Consider the following 27870-nt stretch of genomic DNA (forward strand, 5'->3'; position numbering starts at 1 on the left):
ACTTTAATGGCAAATAATACCAACATGTCACTGATATCAAGGAAGGATTACTGTTAGTCGATTGCACTATGATGGATGCCATGTGATATTTTTGCTCAAATTGTTTTGAGAGGGAAATATACCACAAAAGAAACATTTAAACTTCATAAAACGGTCTTGTTGTTATCATCTTTTCAGAGAATCTAACATTGTGAAAATCAATTTACTCAGTGATGAGATCAAATGTTTCTGCTTCAGTGGTTCTGTGTGTTGCCATGAATAATTTTTGTTTCCCACCGTAATTCGATTTCTTGCCTAGCGTTCTTGTCACGAACAGTATAAACACATTGTGGTCTCTCCTTGCATGTCACCACGCATCCCCAAATGTTTAAAGGAATGATGCATGTCACCATGCGTCCCCAAATAATGTTTAAAGGAATGGTGTAGGTGCAGGGTTCGAAATTGGCGATGGTCCGCTGGCCATTGGCCACCCAAAATCACGTCGGACTAGCTAAAAATCATAAAATTCTGAAGTTACTAGTCCGTCTGGCTTGCCAAAATATTGCTTCAGTGTCAAAATTGATTCTAAGTAGTCCGTCTGGCTAGTTAAAAAAAAAGTTAAGTGCGACCCCTGAGGTGTAGATGGTTTTGGGTGCACCAGTGGCAAATTCATCATGTACCAGTATTCTAAAGCTGGATTTGAAACTTATGTGTACAGTGACAGTGAAATTATCAATTTTGCCCCATTTTCCCCCAATTTTTCCCCATTTTTCAAAAGGGGCAATGAAGTCTTCTGCCTTGAGGTAATTGACAGTGATACAGGCTTGGCTCAAAGCTGCAGGAAGAAAAATTCGATGAAAATTTGACTGGCCATCATCTGATCAAATAAATAATCAAAAGTCATCTATAACTGGACATGGTATTTGATTTAACAAAAAATGCAAAACCGTTCAAATTTCTCTCGCATTGATAGCCATGCATGAAGTACAGTTTCAGGGTATATGTGCAAGCTTAGACTTTAATCAGTAAAAGTCAGGGCGACAGGATGGATGAATTTCAGCAAAATTTGACTCAAAAATTATAGTGAGGAAAGTTCAAGTTTGTTATTGTTTTGTTTGTTTTGTTTTGTTTTAACCATAGGTTGATATTGGTCACACCCACAATATTAGAATGCAAATTCGCTAAGGTGGATCCTGTCAACTCCTTGCTTTGTACACAGAGAGATCATCAAAATGATTTACATTTTGCTGAGTTTAATAGCACTTGCAATATTCTTTGCCTTTCAAGTCATACAAAGTTGTAATTGGTGGATTATTGAAAACATCTGAAAGGATTATTAAGAAGGGTACAAGTTTTTCTTTAGGATTTCATGTCAAGAGAAGGGGATGTGTAGTGAAGATTTGTGGGTAAACAGTGAATCAGTGAGATTCTATGGTCTTTATATTTGCATTTAGTTTGTTATGTACTGATTTATTGCTATTTTGTGAAAACGTGAAATTCTGGAACGACATCTTTCTAAATCTTTTTATCCAATTTTGATGAGATACAATATTTCATCAGGACCATTACTCCATTTGTTCTATTCATCAAGCCAACTGGAGTGTGGTATTGGATTGCAAATTAGCAGACTACATGTAGTTTATACAGTACCTGCAGAACTACACGTTGTACAGTGCAAGTGATTCTAATAGAAGAAGAGCAAAACAGCCAAAGTGCATAGACTCTCCATAGATCTTGAGGTAGAGCCCACAAAACCACATACGACAGCTGTGTGCACTATGCCTTTAATAACAATATTCATGCAACTGATGCAACAAAATGCTCAAAGTACAATGAAGCAAGGTTGGGAAATGTCATTGTACATGCACATTAGGTAGTGATGTTTTGGGGTTTTTTTTATATTGATACATCGCACTATTAATATCATTATCTTTTAGCGATCAAACTCAGGGCTGCCTAGCTAAACTGATAGTGCTTTTTTTACTCACCACACTTTATTTTTACAAGTACAGACCTGGTGTACATGTATTCCTAGTGATCCAGAGTTTATTCTCCTTACTTGACACACAGCATTAATTCTGGGAGTTATCATTGCATAATGTCAAAGCATGCTTCAAATTTGATCACATGCTACAATGTTGTTGCGCTACTTGTTTCATTTCTAGTCCCTGGGGGAAAGAGAGAGAGAAAAAAAAAAATGTTTAACCTTCAGTGCGTACATGTAGATTCTCATTTCACTTTTATCCATATTGCTACATCCATCTCCTCATCTCTACTTTTTTACCCTTCATGTTTTCCTTCTCTGGTCGTCTTTTTTTTGCCATCAATCACTCTTTCCTACCTTCCTGCCCACCAGTCATCATTCCTCTTTCTTTTTTCAATCATTTATCCTCAACAGACTCGGATATTCTTCGAATTGATACATTTTTATCTGACCACCATCCCCACCCTTCATGGTACAATGTAGCTCTTTCATTGTACATTAAAATATTTCATACAAAGGAGCAACTTGTTCAGTATTATTTTGTTTGTTTGTTTGTTTGTTTGTTTGTTTGTTTTTTGCATATAAAAATGTAGACTCTTCTGCACAATAAATTGTGGAGTGTATCACAGAGTGGTCAAGTACCATGTAGTATGTTTACACCAGTCATGTAGTATAAAGACTTTTCTTTATCCAAAAAATTAAGACAGTGTAGTTTTGAAATATTGCATAATCTGTTTATTTACCTAACTTGATTTTGCAGAAGTAATTTGTCCAACTTTCCTCATTTCTGAAACCCCACATATGAATTGTTGCCATCAGAATTTATTTTTTAGGGGGTTTCAGGGTCTGCAGAGTTTGGCAGCTCTGTTACAAAACCGTGATGATTTGATATCCCTCGATTTGTGTACATCGCAGGTGCCCAGGCCGGTGTATTAGTCTTCTCAACGGTGGACAGAGATTCATTCGAAGCCATCGACAAGTGGAGGGCAAAGGTCGAGGAAGAAGTTGGTAACATTCCATTGGTTCTCGTCCAGAACAAGATAGACCTTGTGGAGCAAGCCGTACTAGAACCGTGAGTAGATTTTATAGTCCTGGATGCAAGTAATATGAAAGTTCATGACGAAAGTCATTTATAGAGACAAGGTTAAAACATCTTTCTTTTTTTTCTCCCAATATGTACATTGTATGATTCATTGGCTCGCCCTGCATGTCTGCTTTTTTTATTCCAGTTTCTATGGCTGCATTTATCTAAAAATTTTCAGAGGCAGAATCACGATCCTAAACACGTTTGAGGCATTTTCGGGGGTTATATAAATGCAAACTGTGTTTTCAAACGCATTTAGAAACGCCATTTTTGAAATGCCATTCAAAGGGCGTTTTGAAATGCGTTTGAAACCACGATCGCCTTTCCTGCGATGCTGTTTTGAAATGCGTTTATATCTCAAGGTCAACTCCCAGCTGTTTCCACGTTTGTGTTTTCTACCCATTACTTGTGTGAATGATGAGGCATGTTTGGTGGTCTAATGCAGTTGACCTTTACTTCCTGGGTCGGACGGCACAAAGCAGCTGCGCAGTGACAACACGTGATTCGCGATTGTATGATGGTTAGAAATGCTGCACCCTGAGGATCGCGTTTCAAACCACATTCGCAAACACCATTCCAAACGCGTTTTGAAGCATGATTCTCTCTCTCAAGTTAGATTTTATAAACACAGCCTTTGAAAGGGACAGTGTGAGGCTATGTTTTGCTTCCATCCACATTGTGCAATAAGCTTGATCACAGTACGTGTGAATTTCATTTTGTTTGACAAATTAGCAAACTTTTATGAAGGAAGTTAAGGGAACAAAAGGTATTTTTCTGACGAAACCCATGAGCGGGCCCCTTAACTATAGGTTGTGATCAATGTGATACTACTGTGATGTGCATCTGTTCTTGTGTGTTTTATCTGATAGTCCTCTGGGCCTCTTAAATGAGGATGTCAGGTTCTTTTTGTTTTTGGTTGTCCGTCCATGTCGTCCTTCTACGCATCTGTCCATCTGTTCATCTTCCAACCAGCCTTCTATCTGCTATAGCATGTTTATATCTATCCAGCTTTAATTCTGCTGTTTACATCAAAGTCAATATACCATTGGCCAGAATGTCACCAAACTTGGAGTCATATCGTGGTACAAATTTTGTGTGTACGTCTATGATAGGCAGCCTCATGGATCTGATGAGATTTATGAAAACAATCCTCTGAACTGAAGGGGTCAAGGGTTAAGGGTCAAGGGTCAAGGCTAGATTAAGATCTCAACTATCAATGCAGTCCCTCAGGAAACATTTGATGTGAGGCTATCAAACACAGCTGCATAATGTAGTACTGCAGAGAGAAATAAGAAATTCTGAAGGGGGGGGGGAATTCATTCAAACAGGATACAGAATGCATACATGAGAAAAAGTATCTACTTAAAGATAGTGTTTCTCTCTTTCATATTTATTGTTACCTTTTTTCATTGGTATAGAAGTAGATCACTTAGAATATTATTGTGCCCATAATTTGTATGGAGCCACTGGTAAAAATTTAATTTAATGGCTCTTCTTAAACAGAAACCACACAAAACATACATTACATTGCTGTGACTTCTTTTTTAAGGCAGTCTAGAAAAAATTGCAATGGAGGGAAAAGGGAAAAAAATAGCGCTGAAGGAACAATTTCTTGTGGTTATGTCCATGCTCTGTATATTTAGTTTAATCTTGAAAATGTGGGACATGCAGAGTGCACTCTACTGATTTCCAATTGTCACTGACACAGATTGATACAATTTTAGTCAAAAAGGGAAGAGTCTGCAAATAGAGGCTGTAGACATACAATTCTCAGCTACTGCTCTCCGCCTCACTAGAAATTGTTGAAGCCTTCTTTCAAAAGAACTTTGCTCTGCAAAGGGTTCATGCGGAGATGAGCAAAGCTCAAACCCGACTTAAAGGGATGGTACAGTTTTGGTTGAGATGGGGCTTCAGGTTTTCAACGTTTCTTGATGTTTATTCTGAGATAATGAAAAACCTCTTCTGAAATACAAAAGAGCATGCAATTATAAGAGGAATTCAAGATTTATTTGATGAAAATTGGTTTTGAAATGGCTGAGATACCCAAAACAAAGCAATCCTAATAAAAGGTGGGACCCATATTTTATTAGGATCACTTTGTTATACTTTTTTTTTATATATCTCAGCCATTTCAAAACTGATTTTCATCAAATAATCTCTGAATTCCTCTTGATGGAATTGTATGCTCTTTAAAATTTCATAGAGGATCACGTAAAAGGTTAAAAGCTGAATACTCACCTCAACCAATACTCTACCATCCCTTTAAAGCTCAAACAAAACTGCTGAGGCTGGACAGTGTACAGGTGAATTTCTCTAATTAGAAATGACTCGTGCACAGCAAGTCCAGACTGGATTATTGATTTGTTGTCCTCAGCTCTGGCGAGGCCCGCCGCCGTCGTCTGTTTACCCTTTTTTTTCTTGTCGAGACATTGAATACCCCCGCCTTGTGGGGTTTGTGGGGGCGGAGCATTTCTCGGGTCTTGAGTCGGATGCAGTGACAGTTTGCTCACCAGTAGTGTATGTGACGTGACTCCAGCGCATATAATCATGAGTAGCATGGCATAATTAGATGATGTCACTATTAAGTGTTCAACTTTGATAATGTTTTATAGTATATGTACTGTAGTACCTGTGGAAGAACAGTCTTTTCATGTGCAACTGGAAAGTGTACTACCATAATGTGTCATGGCTTGGTAATATGACACTGACTATACAAAAAATTGTATGTATTATGCAAACTGAATGCTATTGGTATTATTGAAATGTCTGTTTTATACGGAACACATGAATTTAATGGCTTTGATATTTGAAGGTTTATGAGGTTCTGAAAAAAAAAAGATACTGTGAATTTGAATACAATGATTGATTGGCCTGTTTTGATCTCCAGTTGACTGTGCAGTGTTCTACATGGAGGTTTGCAATTATTGGAACTATTGCAAGTACAGGTACAACCAGTACATTGTACCTTGGCAAGAATAATGAAATGTGCACTGCTGATTAATGGTTTGATATTCAGCCGTCGTTATGGAAACCATGAGCCTGTTATTATTTGCAGGTGTCATTATGAAGAGCCTTTTGAAATGGGTCCCAGAAATTCATACATGTAGCATTAACAGGGCAATGTTCAGTGTAATCTGTATAAATATCAAATGTTTTACTTTAGAATGCAGTTTTTGATATTGTTCTTTTTCCCTTTTCTTGTTTTGTTTTAAATTCAAGTATTTTGATATTCATGTGTACAGTGTCGCCAGAACTACCCATTTTGTTGAAATTATTGTGCAGGTTAGATGTGAATCACACATTTTATTTTCACACACTCTCTGATGTAAAGATAAAAAGCCATACTGCCCTCCACAAATCAAGAGAAAAAATATGGAAGCTGAAGCATAAAGAATACAGATTTCACCGTGTTCGTTCTTTTGTGTCAGGGCGATCAAGCTGCATGCTTTTTTTGTTTCCCTAATGGGCATGCATGGAAACTCAAATTTGAATATCAACAAGCTATGGTCATATTTGGCATTTTATGCCATGACCAGCTTCAGGTTAATCAGATATATCTTGATTGATAGAAAGATGGAGACAAGATATGGAACTTGGGCAGCTTGATGAATTTGGAGGCATTTGAGAGCCTTTCCCTGAGTCCTGATAGGATTTATTGGATGAGGGTAGACAATGCCATGAAGCCGAGTCCATCAGACAGTGACTAGGTATAATACTCCGGAGTCTCTGAATCCACTCCCCCACTCTGTGGCATTAGTTGTTGTTGTTGTTTTTTTTTTTTCTATCTTCTCTGGAGATAATTATTTCCCCCCAATACAGAGAAATTGCAGGCTTTGTAACTCATCATGCAGTGGCAATAAAGAGCACACCCCATCTCAGAGCTCATCACTCAGTAGCCTTCCTTCCAGGACCTTGTGCTGTTTTTTCCCCCTCTACTTGTATACAAATAGTATTTTAATGTCAATAAATTCATTTTTCTGAAAGTTTTTTTTTTTTTTTAATATCTATTGTGTGCAACAGACCAACTGTTTGGTTTCTATGAGAGGAAAGTAGCCTTTGATAGATTTAAGAAAAAAACAACAATCGACATTTAAAGGTAAAAATGAATTTCTGTGAAGAGAAAAACAACAACTTGCAGACAGGAAGCAAGACTAGTCACTGACTTCTGTTCACTAATGCTGTATAATCCTGATTCTGCAATGAATTAATATAGGGACACTAATGTTTAATGAATGTAGTGCTTTGCAAGTGACAAGTCATGTCTACAATTGTATATCATAATTCATATCCCCTGAAGGTACAATTGTTGTAGTGTATAATGTTGTTACAGCTGTTCTTTCCACACATTACTGATGCAAGAGTGTATCATCCAAATCTTACAGCGTACAATAGCACATCAGTTGTTGCGCAGTATTCACACACACTTTATGTATGTACACATGTTCATTCTGACATTGGATCTTCTGTGTCAATACATGCTGTTTGGATTGGTGTGAAATTACCAGAAAACATGCATGTTGACAATTACAATGCCAATCAAAATGCAATTGATGTTTCTGTTTTTTTGCGGGGGGGTTGAAAATCAGCGGGTCTTCATCTGCAGTGTACAATGAAACTTCCAGTTTAGATACATTGTATTTATAGCACAAAGGTGCCCCCCTTTTTGTCATAGTGCAGACTTCCCTATACACACAGATGTCTCCAAATTAATGAATTCATACATGTGTTGAGTTGCTTTTGTTACAACTGATTGACAAATTTCCCTACATCAATGAAAGGCAATTTGTCAGTCAGTTGTAATATACTGATGTGGTTTCTTGGTTGTCAATGGTATTGGTATGTGGTTGTCGATGGTGTAGCAGGTCAAAAATGATAAAGAACATGAGGGAAGAAATATATGTAAAGATGAGGGGAGACTTGAAACATACTAGTTATTATCTTGGAGATGCATAAGATACTTTCATAATTTAATCATTTTTTCTTATGTACAGTTTGGTTTAATAGTACAGCATTTTTCAAGAGAATGTCTTCATTATTGCTAGGACACTATAATTATCTAAACACAGCTACAAGATACTGTACTTCTTTTCATCAGCCTGTTTTTGAGTTGTTTAAATTTATGTATTAAAGCAAAGTGAGTCACTATAATTTTTAATTTGTCTCTGTCAGTTTTGTGAAATAAGTGAAGCAATTTTTTTTTTAATGAGAATTTGTTCTCCCAATTTTTCTTTTTATGGAGCTGTTCGTGGCCCTGATTTCTAGCAATAAATCTTCAGAATTGATAACAGTCATGATCAATTGTGATTAGAGGTGGCTGATCTGTCATTTCCTGTGGTCGCCGGCCCAATGCAGTGATCGTTGGGATCCTCATCCATCAGCCAGTGTAGGGATGAAGAGAGATGAAAAGCTCCCTCTATAGTTCTAAGGGCCTTAGGGTATTGATGAATTTCAATTTTGATACATGTCATATATCTAGAACAGCAGACATGATGAAGCCTCCAGAGAGCTGTACAGAAACAGACACAGCCGACACAAGAATAAAGATGTGTGCCTCTCTAGGGATGTTTGTCCTTTATGTCGCTGTGTGTATCGTTTGCCCTCATGTTAATGCTTACTATGTGTTTCAGTGTGTCTTTCTCTTTTTGTATTGTATGTTTGTGTTTTCCTCTTGTTTTGTGATATCAACATCAAGGACCTGTATGTTTTCATACTTCACTCTGCGAGGTGACTGTCATAATATTATCAATGTACAATGACTTCAGTATGTATTAACAGCACATTTGTGTCTCTTTCTTTTTGTCTTTCATCTCTCTCTCTCTTATTCTTTTGATGCAATGCTGTATGTAGGGAGGAGGCAGAGGCGTTGGCGAAGCGAATGAAGCTACGGTTCTACCGCACCTCCGTGAAGGAGAACCTGAACGTGGAAGACGTGTTCCGGTACCTGACGGAGAAGTACATCGAACGCACGCGGTCGGCGGAGCCGGAGGACAACGCGACGCTAAGCGCTAAGATCGGTGAGGCGCACTGAGATGGAGACATGTTTCACAGATTTCTTTGTAGTGTAGAGTTTCAATTCAATGCTGTGCTCGTCCAGACAGCTGCTTCACTAAGCTCAAATATTCTAAGTTCAATTTAATTGATCTTTGGGACTACATGGTATCAATCAGTCCTCAGAAGTTTAGGTGCTGGTTTACTGAGACATTTGGGAATCTTGCCACGTTTTGAAACACAGCTTAACCTGTTGAGGACAAGTCCCGAGTATACTCGGGCATTTGTCTATGGAAAATGCGTGTCTTAGCAAAATTAGTCTGTCCTCAACGGGTTAAATGTCTTGTCATATCCTTCCCAACTACATCTGTAGATCTGATCTCGGACTGAATCAGTCCCAACTTTGGGTTCATTGTTTGGTTTGATTTCCCATGTTAGTGAAACAGGGCCCAGGTCAGCAACCTATCATGGGTATTTTCTATAAGAACAGGGTCTTAGTTTTGTGATTAAAGTATTCCCCCCCCCCCTCCCCCATGTGATGGTAATGCAGTAGCATGATTTTTTGTTGTTGTTTGCTCAAGGATGTTAAAGTGAAAAGCACAGAGAAGAAAGAGGGCTTATCACTAATGATGATCAGTGCACGACCATTTCAGAAAAGTTGAGGAGTCTGACCACAATAAAATCCAACTCCATTCTTGTTAATATGAGAAATTTGTGATTGAAACTGCTATAAAACAAAGAAAAATGATAAACAAAATAAACTGTATCTTAATCATAACTTCAAGAATATTCCTTGTAAAATATTAAATGCAACAAGTGAAATATCACTGGATGGTTTTGTTTTACTTTATCTGATTGTGGATTGATTATCTGAATGATTAAAATTGATTAAAATGTTTGAAAATGGCACTTAACTTTTATCGCAATCAAATTCTTCATGTGGCTTGATTATTGTTGCATATGAATACAATTGCTTCACATCTGACAGAGTAGTACATTCTCGCTGCATTATTGATTAAAACTGCATTCTGGTACATCTGTTAGAGTAGTCTATATTCAAACTTTTATCTGTATTTTATGCTTTGAGTGAATTCTGGTTGTGTCGCTTTATTTCAATCAAATTCTAGGCATTTTCAACACCACCGGTCCGTCCGCAACCTCGCAGCAGACCGAAAGCAACGGTAACGACAATGGCAGTGCCAACCAGACGATACAACTGAAGCCCGTCAAGCAGCGAACAAAGGGAAAGAAAAATGCCTTCAGGTGTACGATACTGTGAATAGAGGGGCCAGGCGTAGCGTAGTGCAAAATTAGTGATTCGTTTTTATATCTATTGTCAGCCACAAAAGAGATGTACTTAAATAAAAGAGAAAAAAAAGTATAAGATTTAATAAACATATTTTGTATGTGAGGCTGAGATATTGGTACATCCCCAGGGATGGACAATAGAGGGCAGCCTTCATGTTTGAAGAAGAGAGCCCTTTGTTCTGGTAATGTGGCCAGCTTTAATAGGCAAAGGTGCCACGTAGTCACCCAAGTTGCACAGCCCCGCCCCATGGATGCACGGGGTTGCTATGGGATTTTCTGTGCCAATCAGCATTCACAGCACACGAAGGGTTAATCGAGTGCAGGCATGGAGATACAATGAGGAACTACATGTACTAGTCATAAAAATGCTAGCCATACTCTGAATGCAATGAAAGCTCTAGCACAGAATATTGAATGGTAAGGGATAGTTCTGAAATGTTTAACAACTTCCAATACACAGGAAGGTGCATTTTTTATTGTCATTATACTTTTTTATTTGCTTTTTTTTTTCGTCACAGTGGTATGAAACCAAAGCTCAATATTTTTGTGATCTGATTAATGTACATGGCTGTGTGTGTCCTCATACCTCCTTGTTCTGTGCAGAGTAGATGACGAACAGTTTCTGAATTGAATCTCTTTCCAGTGATGTCCAACTCAAGGTAATAGACGATAAACCTATTAAACCAGTCGAGAGCTGAGCTGGGGAATGACTGTGTGTTGAAGTTCTGTAGCTGCGGGCAGAAACGTATGCATGGCCCCCAGCATAAAGAGCGCCCTCTACATGCTGTTCCCGTGCTCTTGTGCAGTGCTGCTCTTCACGTCAATAAAACTGAGAGCGTTTGATGTAGATGTTTTTTTTTTCTTTTTAACCACTGTCTCAACTCGTTCTACAGGTTTGCGAAGGTACAGCATGGGCCCATTTTGCTAGTTAGCCTGCATCAAACGATAGTTATGAATACTTTCTTTCTCATAATCCAGTTTGTGTATTCCCACCTACTGTTTGTTGTAGATATCGCCTAGTGTACAAAAGTTTGCAGTCTCAGAACTTTTTTAAGTTATTCTGGATTTGATCATGTCATAAATTTCAATGTCAATTTCATCTTAAGACCTAGAAATGGAAATGAATATTACTTTACAATGTGTGTATGTAGGTGTCTGGTTCAAATCAGACTGGAATAGCCATGGCACGACATACAATGTAGCACAGGCTTGCTGTTCTCCTTTCATTGGGTATGCATTAATGTAATCATTTACACTGGAGAAACTTTACAAGATTTTTCATGCATTTTCTTTTTTGTTTTGTTTGAAATCTCAGTATAAGAGAAGTCTGGTCTTGATTAGTGAAATATTTACACCAAAGTGGAATCAAGATTGTGCCGTTTGGTCTCTTTACTTGGGTGGAAGACTATGAGAAATTATAATGTCAGATGAAAAAAAAAAAAATCTGTGTGTAATAATGTGGGATTCTATGCAGGTAGGCTGCATTTAGCATTGACAGAAAGATTTGATCGACAAGCTGGGTCCCTATGGCGTGTCCTGAGAATGTTAATTATATCAGTACTTTGAGTGTGTGAGAGGTTACCCTTGTGGTGAATTTTCACACAAAGAATGTTGCAAGCACTTTAAAATGTTGGGATCCTGCCATGTTAAGTTCTCGGTCTGCCTTTTAGTAGTATTCTTGAGATCTACTACAGAAGTACTTTAGGAAACACCTTGATGAGCAAACCTTCAAATTGAACCTTGCATTTTGAATTAAGCATCAATAAGCAACTTGTATTCTTTTGAACTGCCGAACATTGATTCATTGTACAGTATGTCCAAAAAAAAATTACAATCAGATTTTTGCATTGATATCTTCCGATATGATTTAACCAGCTAAATGCTACTTCAGGGTCTTAAAATATAGTATCTTAGATAGCTATATTAGGCAGAAAACCCCATTCAATTTGGTTGAGTGGTCACAGAGATATGTGGATCATTGTAATGCTTGTCATCTTCCAAGGTAGGCACTTGGATGCTCTTGGAACTGCATAATATGTGGACACAATGGACAGAACTTGTGGAGGGAAGGGATTCCTGACATGCTCTACAAAATTCCTCATGTCTCTTTGACCACTGAAGCAAATGGGATGGGTTTTTTTGTAAGATGTGGGTAATAAGTTATAGTTTCATACCCTCAAATTGTATTTGGATTGATTCACTATTTTTAGAGTATCATTGTGGAGAATCCCGTTGTAATTTTTTTGGGGGACATACGGTGGATGCTGCTGACTTGTGTCATAAATTCATTGGCATTGAAAGTGCGCTGAGCATAATTATCCTCTGCCTGTCATCTGCAACATTTAAAGTTTCCTTGATGCATTAAACAATGACAAAAAATGTGCCTGAAGAGATGTATTTGCTAAATCTCCCTTGATTAAGAGAGATTAATAAAAGTCCCTTTGTGTAAGAGTGGATTAATGGATAACTATTACCAGTAATAACTGGCAGATTTTTTTTTTCATATTCCCCCTCCCCCTCCCCCCACCCCCCCCCCCCCCCCCAGTACTGTTATCTCCCTTCCATGCAATTCTGTTGTAGGGTACTTGTTAAAAATTTAGATATGGACATGTGTGGTCTGAGCACACTATGAAATGATTGTACACTGTAGCTTTACATCAGTTTAGAGAAGACACATTTGGGTCATATTCTAAGTTACTGAACAATATGTGGGTTGTTGCTGATCCATTTATCTACAAATGATCTAAATATTGGTACTTGAATGTTTTTATGTGAGGACATTCCTTAGCGATTTTTGTAACATTGCACTATCCATGTCCTTTGATTATTGTAGTTAATGAACTTACAGATGCCATGAAGATGCTGAACTAACTTTTATATTGCTGTATTCAACGATTGATTTTGTATTCAAACTTTTTTTGTCCTCCGCAAGCTTCTATGAAATAAATGCAGTTGATTGAATTTGAGATTTGTGGAGAGAAAAGAGTGCTCGGTATTCGCTTTTCAAACCGTCCATGTTTAATGTTACCAATTAAATGAGTCTAACTGTAGTCTATGCAGTGGCATTGGTAGAAATGGTGTGAGTTTTATCTGAGCACTTTGGTTGAGAGTCTGTCCAAACTTTTATTTCCTCTGCTTATGCAAGCCGAGTGTGCAAAGCAGTTGGCGCTGTCAAAGTCGCTGGGACGTTAATTTTCCATCGTCCATGCTGAACTTCATCAGTAGAACTCACAAAATTAGAAGCATAACCATACTTTTCTCTTGGCCTTTCAACCATGTTGCATAGAATGTAGCTTACAGTAAAAGTAGACATTTTGGCACATATCATGTGTGGCATGAAAGTGTAGCAGGAAAAAAAAAACCTCACACAAATATTTTTGCTTGTCATACATATGAACTATTGGATATATTGATTTTGCGGAATCAAAAACACGCAAGAGTCATCTTACCCGACATACATGAAGCGCGAAATATTTTGCGAAAATTTCCACTTAGACAGTATTTGGTGGTAAGAGTGTGTACTCCACGTACAGTACCCTTTAGTCTCCCTTGTGGTTCCATCTTTTGATTTGGCATAAAGCCCTAGTAGTTTCTGTAGGGCAGATTTATTTTGCAATTGTCACAACTTACGATACAGTTTACATTATGCAACATGAAACATGCATCTTTTATTTGGAAATGTGTTTTTGGATATAGATACATTTATCAGTTGACAGAACCTCCCAAAAGAGGATGTTTTGATGTTTCAGAAATGGAATATATCAGGTCAAAGCATTTTCAGCAATTGGTCAATGTATTGTAAAAGTGGAAATTCTCGCGATGTTGAAATTTTTGTGCATTTCGCTTGACCAGAAGCCAGAGCGAAAATAAAAACACGCAAATATTTTTGCATGTCATATGTTCCACTTATACATGTCTTGATTCCGCGGAATTAAAAACATGCGAAAACTCATCTTACCCAGTAGAGAGCACAGAAAAATTACTTGTGTGAAAATAACGACTTTTACAGTAAGCGGTGAATCTCTCAAAGAAAATGATAGCCAGTGTATGTTTAGCTTCTAGAACCCGTTGATTGATGGACGGGCGCGTTGTCTGTGAGACCGTTTGTAGGAGGACTTCTTGAGATGATGTAGGATTCTAACAATCAAATGAATGCCCGAGGACTTATTTTGTTCTCCATATGACATGGTATATTAGTACATTTGATGCAGTTATTTAAATATGGAGTGTGCTGAGCTCCATATTATTGGTACAGAAATATCAAAATAAATATATTTTTGATCCAAGTACCCCCCAAATTGTATTGACATCAACATGAATGAATTGTCAAGGAGTGGCATTCCTTTGTTGAATGAAGTAGATTTTGCTATTTATGTACATCTCTATATCCTACCCGTAGATTGTATGTATGGTATTTAGTCCTCCATTTAAACACGAAATACATCTGTACTGTATATCCGATATATCGTACATTATTATTACCAATTGTATCGCTCCCGGGTTTTTGATTTGCGCAAGTGTGTAAAGGACACGCGAGTGTTCGTGGTGGTGGGCTTTTTTTGTGTGTGTGTATTTTTTTGTGAGCCTGGTAAGCTCACCAAGGTTTTTTGTTTTTCGAGTTCTGTCCATCTTGAAAGGTGGAGATTGTTACTGTGTGGTCCTTGTAGATAGAGAGCATTAATATATGTATTTCATGCAGTAGCAAAGAAAACACACAAAATGAAAATGAAAGGGTAAAGAAAGGACAATTTTCTTGTATTTACAGCGTTCAGGTTCAAAGTTCTGCACATCAGGCATTCGCTTTAAAGAGGCACGAACAGTAGGCCTATATTTTGACATGTAAAAGGTCATAAGATTGACTGAAGTCCAGAATTTTTCTTGCTTAGTATCAAGAAGGGGAGTATCCAAAGCTGTTCAGCAATGGAGTTGCTCTCAGTTCATGATGGATTTCAAGCTTCTAGACCAGCTAGCAATGTCACGTCAATCAAAAGCAGGTGACTGGTTCACGGTCTTCTCTAACCAACCAATCAATTCATTTGATTGCTGTCTTTGTGAATGTTTTGCCTGCATGCCCCTCTGTTGCACGAGTTTAGGAAGTGACAGTTTGAAATAATGTGGTTGAGGGCTATGTTTGTGGTTGTTGAAACTTAGATGTCAAAAATGCTCTAAGAAAGGCATTTTTCATTTGTGACAACTATCAGAGGAAGTATATGCATGTAAAACTATGCTGGAATGGATAGCCATCCTAGCCATTGGTACCATGATGACTTGGTCCAGTTGAACTTAGCCTATAAATTAGGCAGAGGATGCAGCTATTGTCTTTGCTGTTATGCCAAACGTCTGATGCACAATACTATTGTCTTTGCTAAGCGGTACGTCTGATGCGGCGAGACTGCAGAGGAAACATCCACCACCTATATCCACTTGTCTTGCTTTATTCGTTTTCTTGCTTTGACCGACTATGAATCAGTGGCAGTTTTCATATGAAAAACTGCCACCGATTCGTCATCGATGACAAGAAAACAATGACTAAAGCAAGGCGAGTGGATATAGGCAGTGGATGCTTCACACGCATCGACTGTTCGTAGTTTGCTGCATCAGACGTATCACTTAGCAAAGACAGTAGTCTTTGCCAAATCAGACGTTTAGCGTGACAGTAAAGACCGAAGTTGCATCCTCCACCTAGATGAAAGGTCAAGTTGAACCATTCTGAAAATTTTGTGTCTTCTGAATCAAATGAAGATGAGTAATTTTTTTCAAACAGGAAGTCCAGGAACAGTTGCATCTGTACACCACAAGGGCCAAAGATATGTATGACATTGAATACTATCGGGTAAATGCAGGTTAAATTAGCTGCTGTCCATCATGAAATTCTCAAAGTGCTACGCGTTTGGTGTCATTTGGAAGGTAGTTTCTTATTGAAACCAAGAAATGCAAGTTGTCATATGTTAATTGGATCTAGGTGTGACGAGTTTACTCAGTGTCATAAGAAGCGATCGCTTTGCGTACTGATCCACTAACTGCTTCCTACGTTCACTATAGGAAGCAAAAATGATAAATGTATGCATAGATTTTTTTTTTCTTTATACAGGCAAACATTGTTACACTAAACATGGATTGCGATAGATTTCATTAGTACGAGATGAGATTACCAGTAAAATTGTAATTATTTCCCTAATGTACTTTGTCCATTTTAACAAGATTTTGTTGTATGAGAAAATTCTTGATGTGCCCAATGTCTCGCTATAATGGGGTATGCCTATATTTTTCTTATGTATTCAAGCAGCACAGTGAGGAAGGAATGGGTTTGTAAACCACATACAGTGTAGGAATGTCTAATGTTGGGAACAAATTTCTTTGCCCATTGACTTCAAGATTGTCCATCGCATTGACGTATGCACAATTATGTCTCTTTATGTGAGATCAAACTTCCATCAGTTTTTGACATTTTTCTTTTTATGATAGAAAAAAAAAACAATTATAGAAAGAAATGAACTACTGTAGGAGAGTCAACCAGGCCCTATGAAAATATACACATTAATTTTTCCCCGCAAGAAATTTCATGTAGACCTTTAATACACATGACCAACTATTTCCGTATTAAATGTAATGGATTGTTTATGATGGTGAGGGTATTCGTGGACTTGTGATAAACCCTTATCGGAGGGTTTCATCCTATGAAATGCACCTTTGAATGAATTGTGTAAGTTAACTCGTATCAATCATATTATGTATGTTTCTTGTATAATTGAACACACCTTCTTTTGTATAAATACCAATTTTATTATTATGATCATTTACCAAAATTCTGTCGATATATACATTGTGTAAAATAAATGAAAATGGAGATACAATTCAAACAGAAAAATTTGTTTGCTTCGATCACTTCCATCACTGGCCTTGCATAATAGTAATGGGAAAATGGAGAGAATGTTGACGTGTTGTTATGGATTAAGCTGCGTTTACACGAATCCAGCACAGGTCACGGAACAAGGTTTTTGCTATTGTGCGCCAAAAAGAACATGTCTGGTTATCACTTCTCCGGTAATGATTTTGTCACAAAATTATTCTTCTATTGTTGATTTTATGTGATTTTGTTGCTTTTGATTTTGACATAAGAATAACAGTTTGGGTGATTTTTTTTTTTTACAGAACCAAACATGGCTCCTTTTGGCGTACCATAGCAAAAACCCGGCCTGTTGCCGTACCATGCTTGGTGTAAATGCGCCATTAATGTAAAGGGAAAATTTTTACAGTGTGGACATTTCAGTGCATTTTGGCACAACAGGAAACTAGTAAAAAACATACAAACATAAAATTTGCTTGCTATATATAATAATACAAGTTTAAATTTTGATTCCGCAGAACTAAAAACATGCACATTTTTTCATCTTACCTGGACAAGCGTGAAAAATCACTCACCTGGAAATTACCACTTTTACAGTAGATCATTTGTTTGATGTATGTTTGGTATGCAAGGAAGAAATACATTGTATATCAAAAGGAGCAGTAACCTGATCATGTTGTTGATCAGGCAAATTAGTGAAAAAATGTTTTCTGTCAAAATCAAGTTTGGGTAAATTCAAGGGTAACAGAGACAGACGCTTAAAACAAGGGTCCTAGCTTTTCCTAAGCTATCACATCCTGTATACGCTGTTATTTTCGCGTACAAATATTTTCGTGAATGACGAGGTCATAGACTTTTCGCGAATCGACGCCAACGCTAATATATTATTATATGCTCTATTTACAAGGCGCACAGAGACATTTTTGCATGTTGTTAAATTCGCGATCCAACTGTGATTTGCGAAATTCGCCGAAATTAAACCCTCACGAAAATAAGAGCTTATACAGTGGATAGAAGATGACATTACTGGCAGTTTTTAGAGAATGTAGAAAATAAAAGCATGAAATAAAGGAACTCTGTTGATTTTCATCTAACCTCCTCATGGCACATAGATGAAAATTGATACATTTATTTTGTAGTTTTGTTGTTTCCCTGATTATCAGCCAACACACATTCATATTTCAGGATTTGCTTGAAGTTGTACAATTATATGGAACATTAAACTTCTCCTTAACCAGAACACTGCCCAGTAACTACCAACGTTTGTAGAATGTGACGTGTTTTCAAATATGAAATGGATAAAATCTGACCTGCATCATTTTTTTTTGTTTTATAATATCATACACACACACACACACACACACACACACATACACACACATGCCTACTCACACATCACTGGCAATATCTGCAGTACCATGATGCTGCTACACTCACTGTATTTCTTGCAATCTCAAAAATGCGAGACTCGCGCTGTTACAGCTTAATTCTTGTTGAAACATGTTTATTACTTTCACTGTGCATCGCTCTGCACCAAAATACTTTGACAAATTAATACGATTCACAAATGCAACATTGCACACGAAAGACCAAGGTCCTGTCTGTATACATGAGATTCAAGCAAAGCAGAAGAGCAGTTTAGAATATCTCCTGAAGGCAAAGAGAGTCGGCTAGATATTTAACATCTCTGTCAGTTTGAGAACGAAAAAAAGAATGACTGAAAACTTTGAGGTATATGCTCAAAGCCACTGGCTCAAATTCAAAATGATATACATTGTATAAGACAAATGCATCAAATACTGTAAAACATGATATATTCGCGGCATGAATTTTTTGCGAATTGGAGCCGACGGCTTTTTTTTGCGGAATGAAATTTTCGCGAAATGCCACTGGCATTCAATGCATATAGTGTAGACAAGAATTTTCGCGTGCATTTTAATTTCGCGAATCTTGGCGCTCGCGAAATTCGCGAAATTAAAATGCACGCGAACATTCCTCGTTTTACAGTATACTAACTTATTTGATGCATTTGTGTAGCCACTTATTGTTACTATCTACAAGAGCCTCGCGATTCTCTGATTCAAGCATGAAGTAATTTTTGCAACTGAGTTTTCTTCAGAAGTTGTAACACAGATACAAAATATGTATATATCACACTCCAATTCTTACATTCATTGATAAAAAGCATTCAACCATGACAACATTCGTAGTAACTTACATTCACCTGCTGTACTAGCATACTGTACTAGCATCGGAGGTCATGAGATGGTCACATGGGCGGATTTCCCAACTTAACTGCACCATACGTCACAAAATCACATTCCCATGACAAAATCTTCCGAAAACAGTTAACAAAAAGCAGGATATAAAATGCTTTTGAAACATCTCTTCCATGGTTACAATGTATGCTATATAGCAGACATGTTTATGGGAAAAACAAGCAATTGAAACTTGTAACTCCCTTAACTCGGTAAATTCTTAAATTCTGCTCAGTGGTAGAAAGATCACAATGTTTGCACTATGAATTTTAGCACACAGCTGTTGGACACTAGCATGAAGGAAATGAAGAGCAGAGGGGACAGCTTACCCATTAGCACGGCGATTTCATGCTGTCACCATGGCAACAGCATCCCACCTCACTACAATCTCACAGGATTGAATTTATTAAAAGTACTCTGCATATTGACATACATTGGTGTAGTTTGACTCATGAGGTTACACTGAGAGTGTTTTAACATCAAGCGGTGGAAATTTGCACCTTAAATTCCAAGGCCAGTTTGATTACACAAAAAAAAAAGAGAAAAAAAAAAAATCCATATCGAGGGAAAGAGAGAGAGGATGGCTAGAATAATAAAAGTTTGTTGTGAATGCAGACCTGTGTAGTTGCATACCCACATGTTGGCATTAAAAAGTCCTTAGAAATTTGTGACACATTCACATATAATGTAAAACCAGAAACACTCAAGGCATGAAATTTTCGCGAATTAGAGGCGATGGTGTTTTTCGCTGCATGAAACTTGCACGCATTGCCACTGGCATTCAATGCATTGTGTTGACAAAACCTTTCACGGGTGCATTTAACATTCATAAATCTTGGCTCCTCACAAAACTTGTGACAGTTTCATGCTTACAAATATTTCTTGTTTTACAGTACATATCTCCTGAAGAGATTTCTGAATCAGAGTAACATCAGAAAGACGCCAATATCAAAATTCAAATCGGTTAAATTCATCACTTTTTATACTATCAGCAAATATGGCACTCAAAAGATAAGGTAAATGATTGGGATTAATACCAGAGGGTGCAAAGCAAGAAAGTGACCCTTTCTAGAAAAATCCGTCATAGCTCTGCAGAATACCTCAAAGAAAATACAGTCTTTGACAGCCACTGAACTGGCCTGATTTTTTTTTTTTTTCACGCTACACATTAATCATGGAGCTCTTGAGAAAGACTAGATGTACAAACTGTACAAAGTATGATCAGATTAATAAGCACACACAAACACAACCAAGCACACATGGTGCCAATACATTGATGATTTCCTTTTAATAGAACTGGAGACAAAGGGCTTATTGGCTTATTAAAGAGGTTTCTGTCAACATCTTCTTCAATCACCTACCTAATATCTTAACATTCAGAACTACCCCCCCCCCCCCCCCCCCGCAAACACACACCCTCTCTCTACCTCTCTTCTTACTTTCTTTCTCTCTATCAAGGAATAAGAAAAGATACCTAAAACACTACTACAGGAATATTGCCTTCTCTTATTTTCTATTTATTTCTACGATATACGTGTAATATATAATGTATGCCAAAGGAAACCTCATGAAACAAGTTTCTTCCAAATCTAATGGTGTGTTCATCCTGTTCAAACTTATTTACTGGATTACTGCCCCCCCCCCAAAAAAAAAAAAAAAAAAATAGTGCTAGGTATTATTTTAAGAAATTACATTTCAAAGGGTATTCAACATTATCATTGCACTGATCAAAATGTTTGTGCTGTTTTACCATGCAGCATTTTACTATGACACATTCAAACCCCTTTCAGATCTGCTTAAATTGTTTTGTAGGGCAAGTCTTGTTCACTTTATGTCCCGCCCCCCTTTCACAGAGTTGATGAAATCTGTATATTCTTCAGATACTGTAGATTCAGATTAAGTGAAATTCTCTAGCAAAATCCCCCCCCCCCAAAAAAAATGTTGTTTAATAATCTTAAATCGCTGCAGTATTTATTAGTACAAAACTAAGTGCAAGCCCATATCATCCCCTCTCCTCCTTATGCCCCTACCCCTATAAAAATTCATTATTACATACATATGTAACATAAACTTTAACCTTTTTATGATTACGCTGTACATCTATATAACACATACCATAGTAAAGTTATTCTTGCCTATTGAAAAATATATTCTCAACTAATATCAACTCTCATCCAAATACATGTACATCAAATTGAATTTATAGATTTAAGACAAAACATATCCAGTACTGATGAAAGAGGAAAAAGGACAGAAAGATAGATGGCATGTTGCATATAACTGACTTCCACTCAATAATGCGTAAATGTTGGTTCTAAACTATGACATAGCCCATATCAAAGTTTTGGTCTTATTCAACTAAAAACATGGTTTTTTGACACCAAGGTGACTTTGATGGACAAAAATAATTCATAAAGCTCAATCAAAACAAACTGAATATTTCCTACACATGAGTTGCAATAATGAGGTAACATAAAAAAGAGTTATGTATATGCTATACATATGAAAGTTGATATCCTTTAACACTTGACCTTACTCATCTTACAGGTCTTGAATTCAGAGTTGGTTTGCAGATTAATCTACATGTTGTACCTTGTTACCAACTGCATAATTATGTACAGCACAATTTCTATGCTACTGTACAATGTATATTACATACACTCCTCGTACATTATATTGTACAAGTATGTACCATGTAGGTCAGTTTCTTCCTATCGTTTATCACATGTGTTACCTAGATGTTAATCAAGGCAAACTTTTTGATTGTATAATGTATGAATCACCACTGTTAAGATACCATTCTACATGTATGAACGCTGTATAGATTTAAGATGCATACAATCAACCTAGACTGATGAAAAATCACCACCAAGTCGCCTCAAAATGCTAGTGATGAGTCTGAGAATCAAAACTTTGTAGTGCTTTGTTTGACTCCAGGTGGGTATATTCACAAGGAATTTTCAGAGGAAATCAATCTCTGGCAAAAAAAAAAAAAGAAAAAGAAAGAAGAAAATAACAATTACTACCTTTCTGTGTATATCCAATGTCATAACTTGCTAAATACAGTCAACTTCGGATACCTCGAATTCGTCGGGACTGAAGAAAATGGTTCGAGGTACGCGAAATTCGAGGTACGCGTACATACGTCGAATTTTCTTCGACTTATCCGGCGTTTATCGATGTTCAACATGGTATCTGTTATAGTGCCTACCGATTGTTTACATGCTTGTCAATTGGAATTGAATTGACTTTTATATGAATGAATTGAATGAAAATCGGAATTGAAATCAAAATTTCAGAAATGAAGATTTTGGTGGCCCTATCGTGCCACCAAAAAAAGTTGGATGTTTGCCTTTACGTTTGAAAATGAACAGTGGTAACAATCAACTCCGTACGATGGTAAGATAAGTGTCGGATGTTTCCTTATAAAGAAAAGAAGATGATGGGGCAGAGCGTAGTGCTATCGTAAGCACTCCATTGGCAAGAGTGCTATGTGCATACCGTGTACGTATGTAGGTAGGTGTTGGGAATTTTTCTTGTCAGCTGTGTACCTGGTATTTCTTTGGGCGCGCGATTGTTCTGGTCGGGAATATTTACAGTCAAGTGTGAATTAAAGATTTGTGACATGTCTTCTTCGCTGTCCACGCGCGCTTAATCCGAGATGCTGAGTGATGTTTGCAATTTTGATTCGAGCTACATGCTGGGAAAAACAATAAGTTAATTAAGATTGGGACAGTAGATTTCACTTCGAGGTAACCGAACTTCGAGTTATTTTCTTCGAGCTACGCGAATTTTAATACACGGAAACTCCATAGGAACAATCGGGACTTTCATTTTGCCCCCGAGGTAAGTGATATTCGGCTTATCCGACGTCGAGGTATCCGAAGTTGACTGTATACACAAAAACTCCTGTAACTTTTTAAAGCAGTACTGCATAATAATATCATGTCAAAGATAATTCAACCAAGAGTAAATGCATCCATTTGAGGAATATTCAAATCATGTGGGATAGAATTCAAGCAGATAAATATCAATTTGATTTTTGTTTAAAAACTGAGCACTGCTGGCACACTGGAAGAGACTGCTGGGGGAGACATGTATACTATTGTTACTTAAAGGGGCATAGTCCCGGTAGTGTAGAGGGCGCTGTTGATGATACTGCCGATCACCGTTAGCATTGATACGAAGATTACCGAAGTTGAGCTGTCATCAAGAGTAAAGTGCGTAGCTGTTGCCAAGTAACGTTGCCTTCGTTGTCTTCTCTGCGCATCGCGCAGTCTGCAGTAATGCCAGTGTGCATGCATATGTGCTTGTTATTATGACATCACAAATGAAGTTTGCTAAAGCTGTCATCCCCCTAAGCCGAATCATGAGCCGAACTGTGATCCGACCACTGACTACAGTGAATCAGACTTCTTCGGACTCGGGGAAGTGGGCCAAAGCGTAAGCACTAGAGAGGAGTCGATAGCGTACAAGGTCTCTATAGGAAACTTGCGCCGTGCGCCCGCGTACGCATTTGACTAAAACACGGGGACCATGCACCTTTAAACAGTGTATGCATGGCTGCCAAGGTACTGCTGTGGTGCTAAAACATCCAGGAAACTACAGACTATAATATTTGACAGCATGTACATACACACAAAATGAGCTTCACCTAAAGTTACCTAACACACATACGCAGAAAGACAGACACACATCATGCTATGGAACACTATTTCCAAAGAAAAGCTAATTTTCGAACTACAAACAAGCAGCAGCAGCAAAAAAAAAAAGAAGGGGGGGGGGGCAGCTAAACAAGAAATCAGTCACTGCTTTGTTGTCTGTAGGGATCATCACTCCAGCATGCAATTTAAAAATTTCAAGCAATTAAACTGCATTACATGTTGCTGTTGCAGTTTCTTTTTCTCCAATCTCTACTGATTGCATAACTTTGTAAAATACAAACCGGTACACACACATGCACACACACAAACAGCACACAGACAGCACATACACTGTAAACAGTTTGATTAAATTTTTTCATCGATATGTAACAAACAATAGTAGTTGTGCCAACTTGTTTGTTCAATATCCACTATTGAACATTCTTTGAACAATTAAAAAACAAAAGGCTGTACAAAACACACTGAAAACATTTGAAACTGCACTTCATACTCTTTCCACAAAAGATGGAGACAATTACTGCAATTTGACTGTACAAAAAGGCAAGCTGTAAAATTGCAATGAATATAAATATCTTGTCTATGAGGAAGGAACATAAGACTGATTTTTTTTTTTCTTTTTCTGAAACAGCCGTATAACAGTATGCTTAGATATCGATACAATAGACGGACGGGAACAACACATTACCACCCAAGTCAACAGAGTACACTTCACTGTATACAACCCCACCTCATTCTTGCATGCCAAAGGGATGGTAAAGGGATAACTTTTATCTGACCCCATTCTGCACTTTTCTCTTACTTTTCCATGGGTTCATGTCACAGCAGATATAAATCATTCATGTTGTGACATCAATTTTGCACAGATATTCTCTGCAAACATGCATCTTGTATCAAAATAGTCCATCTCCTGTTTTAGCAGCATTTGAGCTGTAATCTCTTGAATACAATGTTCAGGAAGAACAGCCAGATGTATTTGTGTATCAGCATTCATTTTGTCATTGGTCTGGTAACTACATGTATCTGTACAAGCTACAATAAAGTTTGTTTGCTTGCTTCATTTTTGGCAACAAGATTATAACAAGTTTTTGTTTGTTCATATATTCCCAATAGATTTGCAAAATCTACGTGTATACTTGAGGGCTATGAGGAAACATGTTTTTGTTTTTGTTTTGTCATTTTTGTATTTCTTTTTTATAATTTTCACAGATGTAGATGGTCCAACAGTTAGAGGGCTGTAAAAGTCTATCAGAGATTGCTCTGTCTATCAGAGATTGCTCTACATGTCAAGGCTAATTGCCCTGAGTGTTGCAAGAAATGCGTCTGAATCAGCGAAAGCATCCCACAACTTCTGGAGTTTCTTCCGGATGAGTTTCTGGTCTTCCGCAGCGCATCCCAGCACGGCCCCCTGGAAGCGCTCGTCGATGGCCCCCGCCTCCGACCACGGGAGGCAACTGTTGAGGTAGAGCTGCAGCCGCTGCTTGCTCTTGGCGATGTCCTCCTTCAGCGTGTCGATGAGGTCACGCAAGAGGTCATTGACCTTCATCAAGGCCTGCTCCTGAGACGGACTGCGGATCGTCTGGATGTTGATGTCCACCGTCAGGCAGCGAGTGATGAGGCGGTCGATGAACAGCCCAAGCTCCTCCCTCTCAGCTGAATGAAAAGAAAAAACAATATTAAAAGTCTCCTTGAAAGCAGACATACATGTACATGGTGCACTTTGATTGCTTTAGAACAGAAATGAGTTAATGCCTTTCAAAAGTCCCTTTCATCCTGGACATCTATACTGAAAATACACATAAATATATGAAATGAATATATAAACAGGCAGTTCACAATTTACATTTCCATTTTATGAATCGATATCATCTGAAAAGCCACAAGTAATATAGTACTAATGAAAAACAAAATATCATCCTGGAGATTGCAATGATACTAGCATATGATTTTCCTTTCAAAAATCAAGACTTCCATGAGTTTCAAAAGTAAATATTCAGATGCGCAATGTAGACTCCAGACATAATAGAAATAAATCTCTACCCTAGCTAGTTAGTCTCATCTGTGTCAATGCATGCATGTCGTTTCACTTTATTTTGCTCAACCTGTCAAAAATATGAGTTTTCCCTGGGCACTGTCGTGCACTTTCTCATCTTTCCTTCAGACAAGAATGAGAGAGAAAATAAAATATATTCTCATTTCAATAAGTTCAAATGTGATTCCAACAAAAAGACACACACAGTCGCGAGTTGGCAACCATTCAATCAATAAATATTAAAATCATGTAGATATTGACAACATGGCTTGATTGATATTAAAAGATTGCACTTCACACTCCAAATAAAGCATGTTCTGTTTGTATGTTCATTAATTCCAGTAATTTTGCAGATGACAGAACAAAAATTCGATGAATAGCAAGTTTACAAGGACTGATAAATCGGTTAGAAATCAATTCACCTTCGGTGAGATGATCTATCGCTTCGCTTTGCATCATCGTATTCAGGGAGTCCAGCAATGACCTCTTTTCCTCGTCAATTGTTCTCGCCGCTTCACGCATCTTTTCTACTCTTACTTCAAGCTCATCAAGTGATCGCAGAAGGTAGTCACTAGGGTTTACATCATCTTCACTTCTCTCGGCAATAGACAAATCTTTGCAGACGGCAGCCGACAAATTTTTGCAGTCAACATGCTGCTCATCGGACAGCCCCGCTGAAGCAACCATCGTCGATGCGTCATCTCCTGAGCCCTCGGTTACCGGGGTTAGCTCATCCCCGGGAGTTTCGGCGTATGCCTCTGCGACGTTGCCGTTCTCTGCAGCTTGAGAAGCAGCTGACATTGTTATTCTGGAAGTTTCCAAATCGGTTGCAGTCTGAGTCGCCGGTCGAACGCAAAGAGATGAGCTTTTACAGGCATCTAAACACAGTCTGAGTTGCTTGGAACCTTTAAATCTAGTGTTCTTGATGAAACGTTTCTATGTCTCGCAGAACTTTAGGTAGCTACGCTTTATTTCAGAAATTCATAATACATCTTCGCAACACCAAGCCAAGCTCGCTCCGCACCATGCTCGTGTGAGGTTAGTCGCAGCTAGAGATAGCTAGCTGCAACAGACACGTTATACCAAGGAGGTACTAGGCAAGCTTGCCTAGTACCTCCTTGCCTAGTACCTCCTTGGTTATACACACGCAAGAAACGTAACACACACCACTCACACACACACACATGTAATGCAGTATGCAACATACATCAGCGTGTTACGCATTTATTATACGGTTCACGATGAGAGATAGTGAATGGAAGACAGCAAATTTCAATCACATTATTTGTGTTGCCAATTATTGCCAATTTGCAGTACACTTCACTGAACTGGGCACTGGTAACAACCTTTCCCCTCCCGTGTTTTGTTTGTTTGTTTGTTTGTTTGTTTGTTTGTTTGTTTGTTTTTTAACCATAACCCGAGCTACTTAGTAGTTCTAAGGAGAAAATCCTATTGCAGTGTAGGGCTTACTATACGTCCTTTATAGCTCCATGCTAGTACACAGAGTTGTCGCTTTAAAAGAGGCAGCGAAACATGTGTTTCCTTCAACACCAATCATTTCATGAATCCATATACATTGTACAATCAAAAAAAGGTGACACCAAAAAGCATGTGTAGGCTCCTATTGGACACACCTGCAATGACAATGTTAATTCACCATCGATACATGTACGTTCATTGTAGACAGCATGCACTGATCAAAAAGCAAACAACAACAACAAGTTAACTA

General features: G+C 37.9%; 2 protein-coding genes across 2 annotated transcripts in view; one reads left to right on the forward strand and one right to left on the reverse strand.

Annotated features, from left to right (window-relative positions):
• LOC139716101 (ras-related protein Rab-23-like) overlaps positions 1 to 12154 on the forward strand; it is a 46518-nt gene extending 34364 nt beyond the window's left edge. Inside the window, exons 4-6 of the mRNA XM_071627658.1 lie at positions 2879 to 3035; positions 8895 to 9061; positions 10163 to 12154. Of these exons, the coding sequence (XP_071483759.1) occupies positions 2879 to 3035; positions 8895 to 9061; positions 10163 to 10314 (476 nt within the window). The 3' untranslated portion in view covers positions 10315 to 12154. The remainder of the gene's footprint in view (positions 1 to 2878; positions 3036 to 8894; positions 9062 to 10162) is intronic.
• A 12848-nt stretch (positions 12155 to 25002) lies between these two features.
• Positions 25003 to 27093, reverse strand: LOC139716102 (BAG family molecular chaperone regulator 2-like). The gene is made up of 2 exons (XM_071627659.1): positions 26564 to 27093; positions 25003 to 25762 (listed from the first exon to the last, which is right to left on the reverse strand). The coding sequence occupies exons 1-2, from the start codon at positions 26940 to 26942 to the stop codon at positions 25389 to 25391; spliced, it is 753 nt and encodes a 250-aa protein (XP_071483760.1). The 5' UTR covers positions 26943 to 27093; the 3' UTR covers positions 25003 to 25388.
• Between the last annotated feature and the right edge of the window lie 777 nt (positions 27094 to 27870).

This window comes from Diadema antillarum, unplaced genomic scaffold (assembly GCF_040938485.1).
Source record: "Diadema antillarum isolate AM-2024a unplaced genomic scaffold, OU_Dant_1.0 scf00000061, whole genome shotgun sequence".
Taxonomy (NCBI): domain Eukaryota; kingdom Metazoa; phylum Echinodermata; class Echinoidea; order Diadematoida; family Diadematidae; genus Diadema; species Diadema antillarum.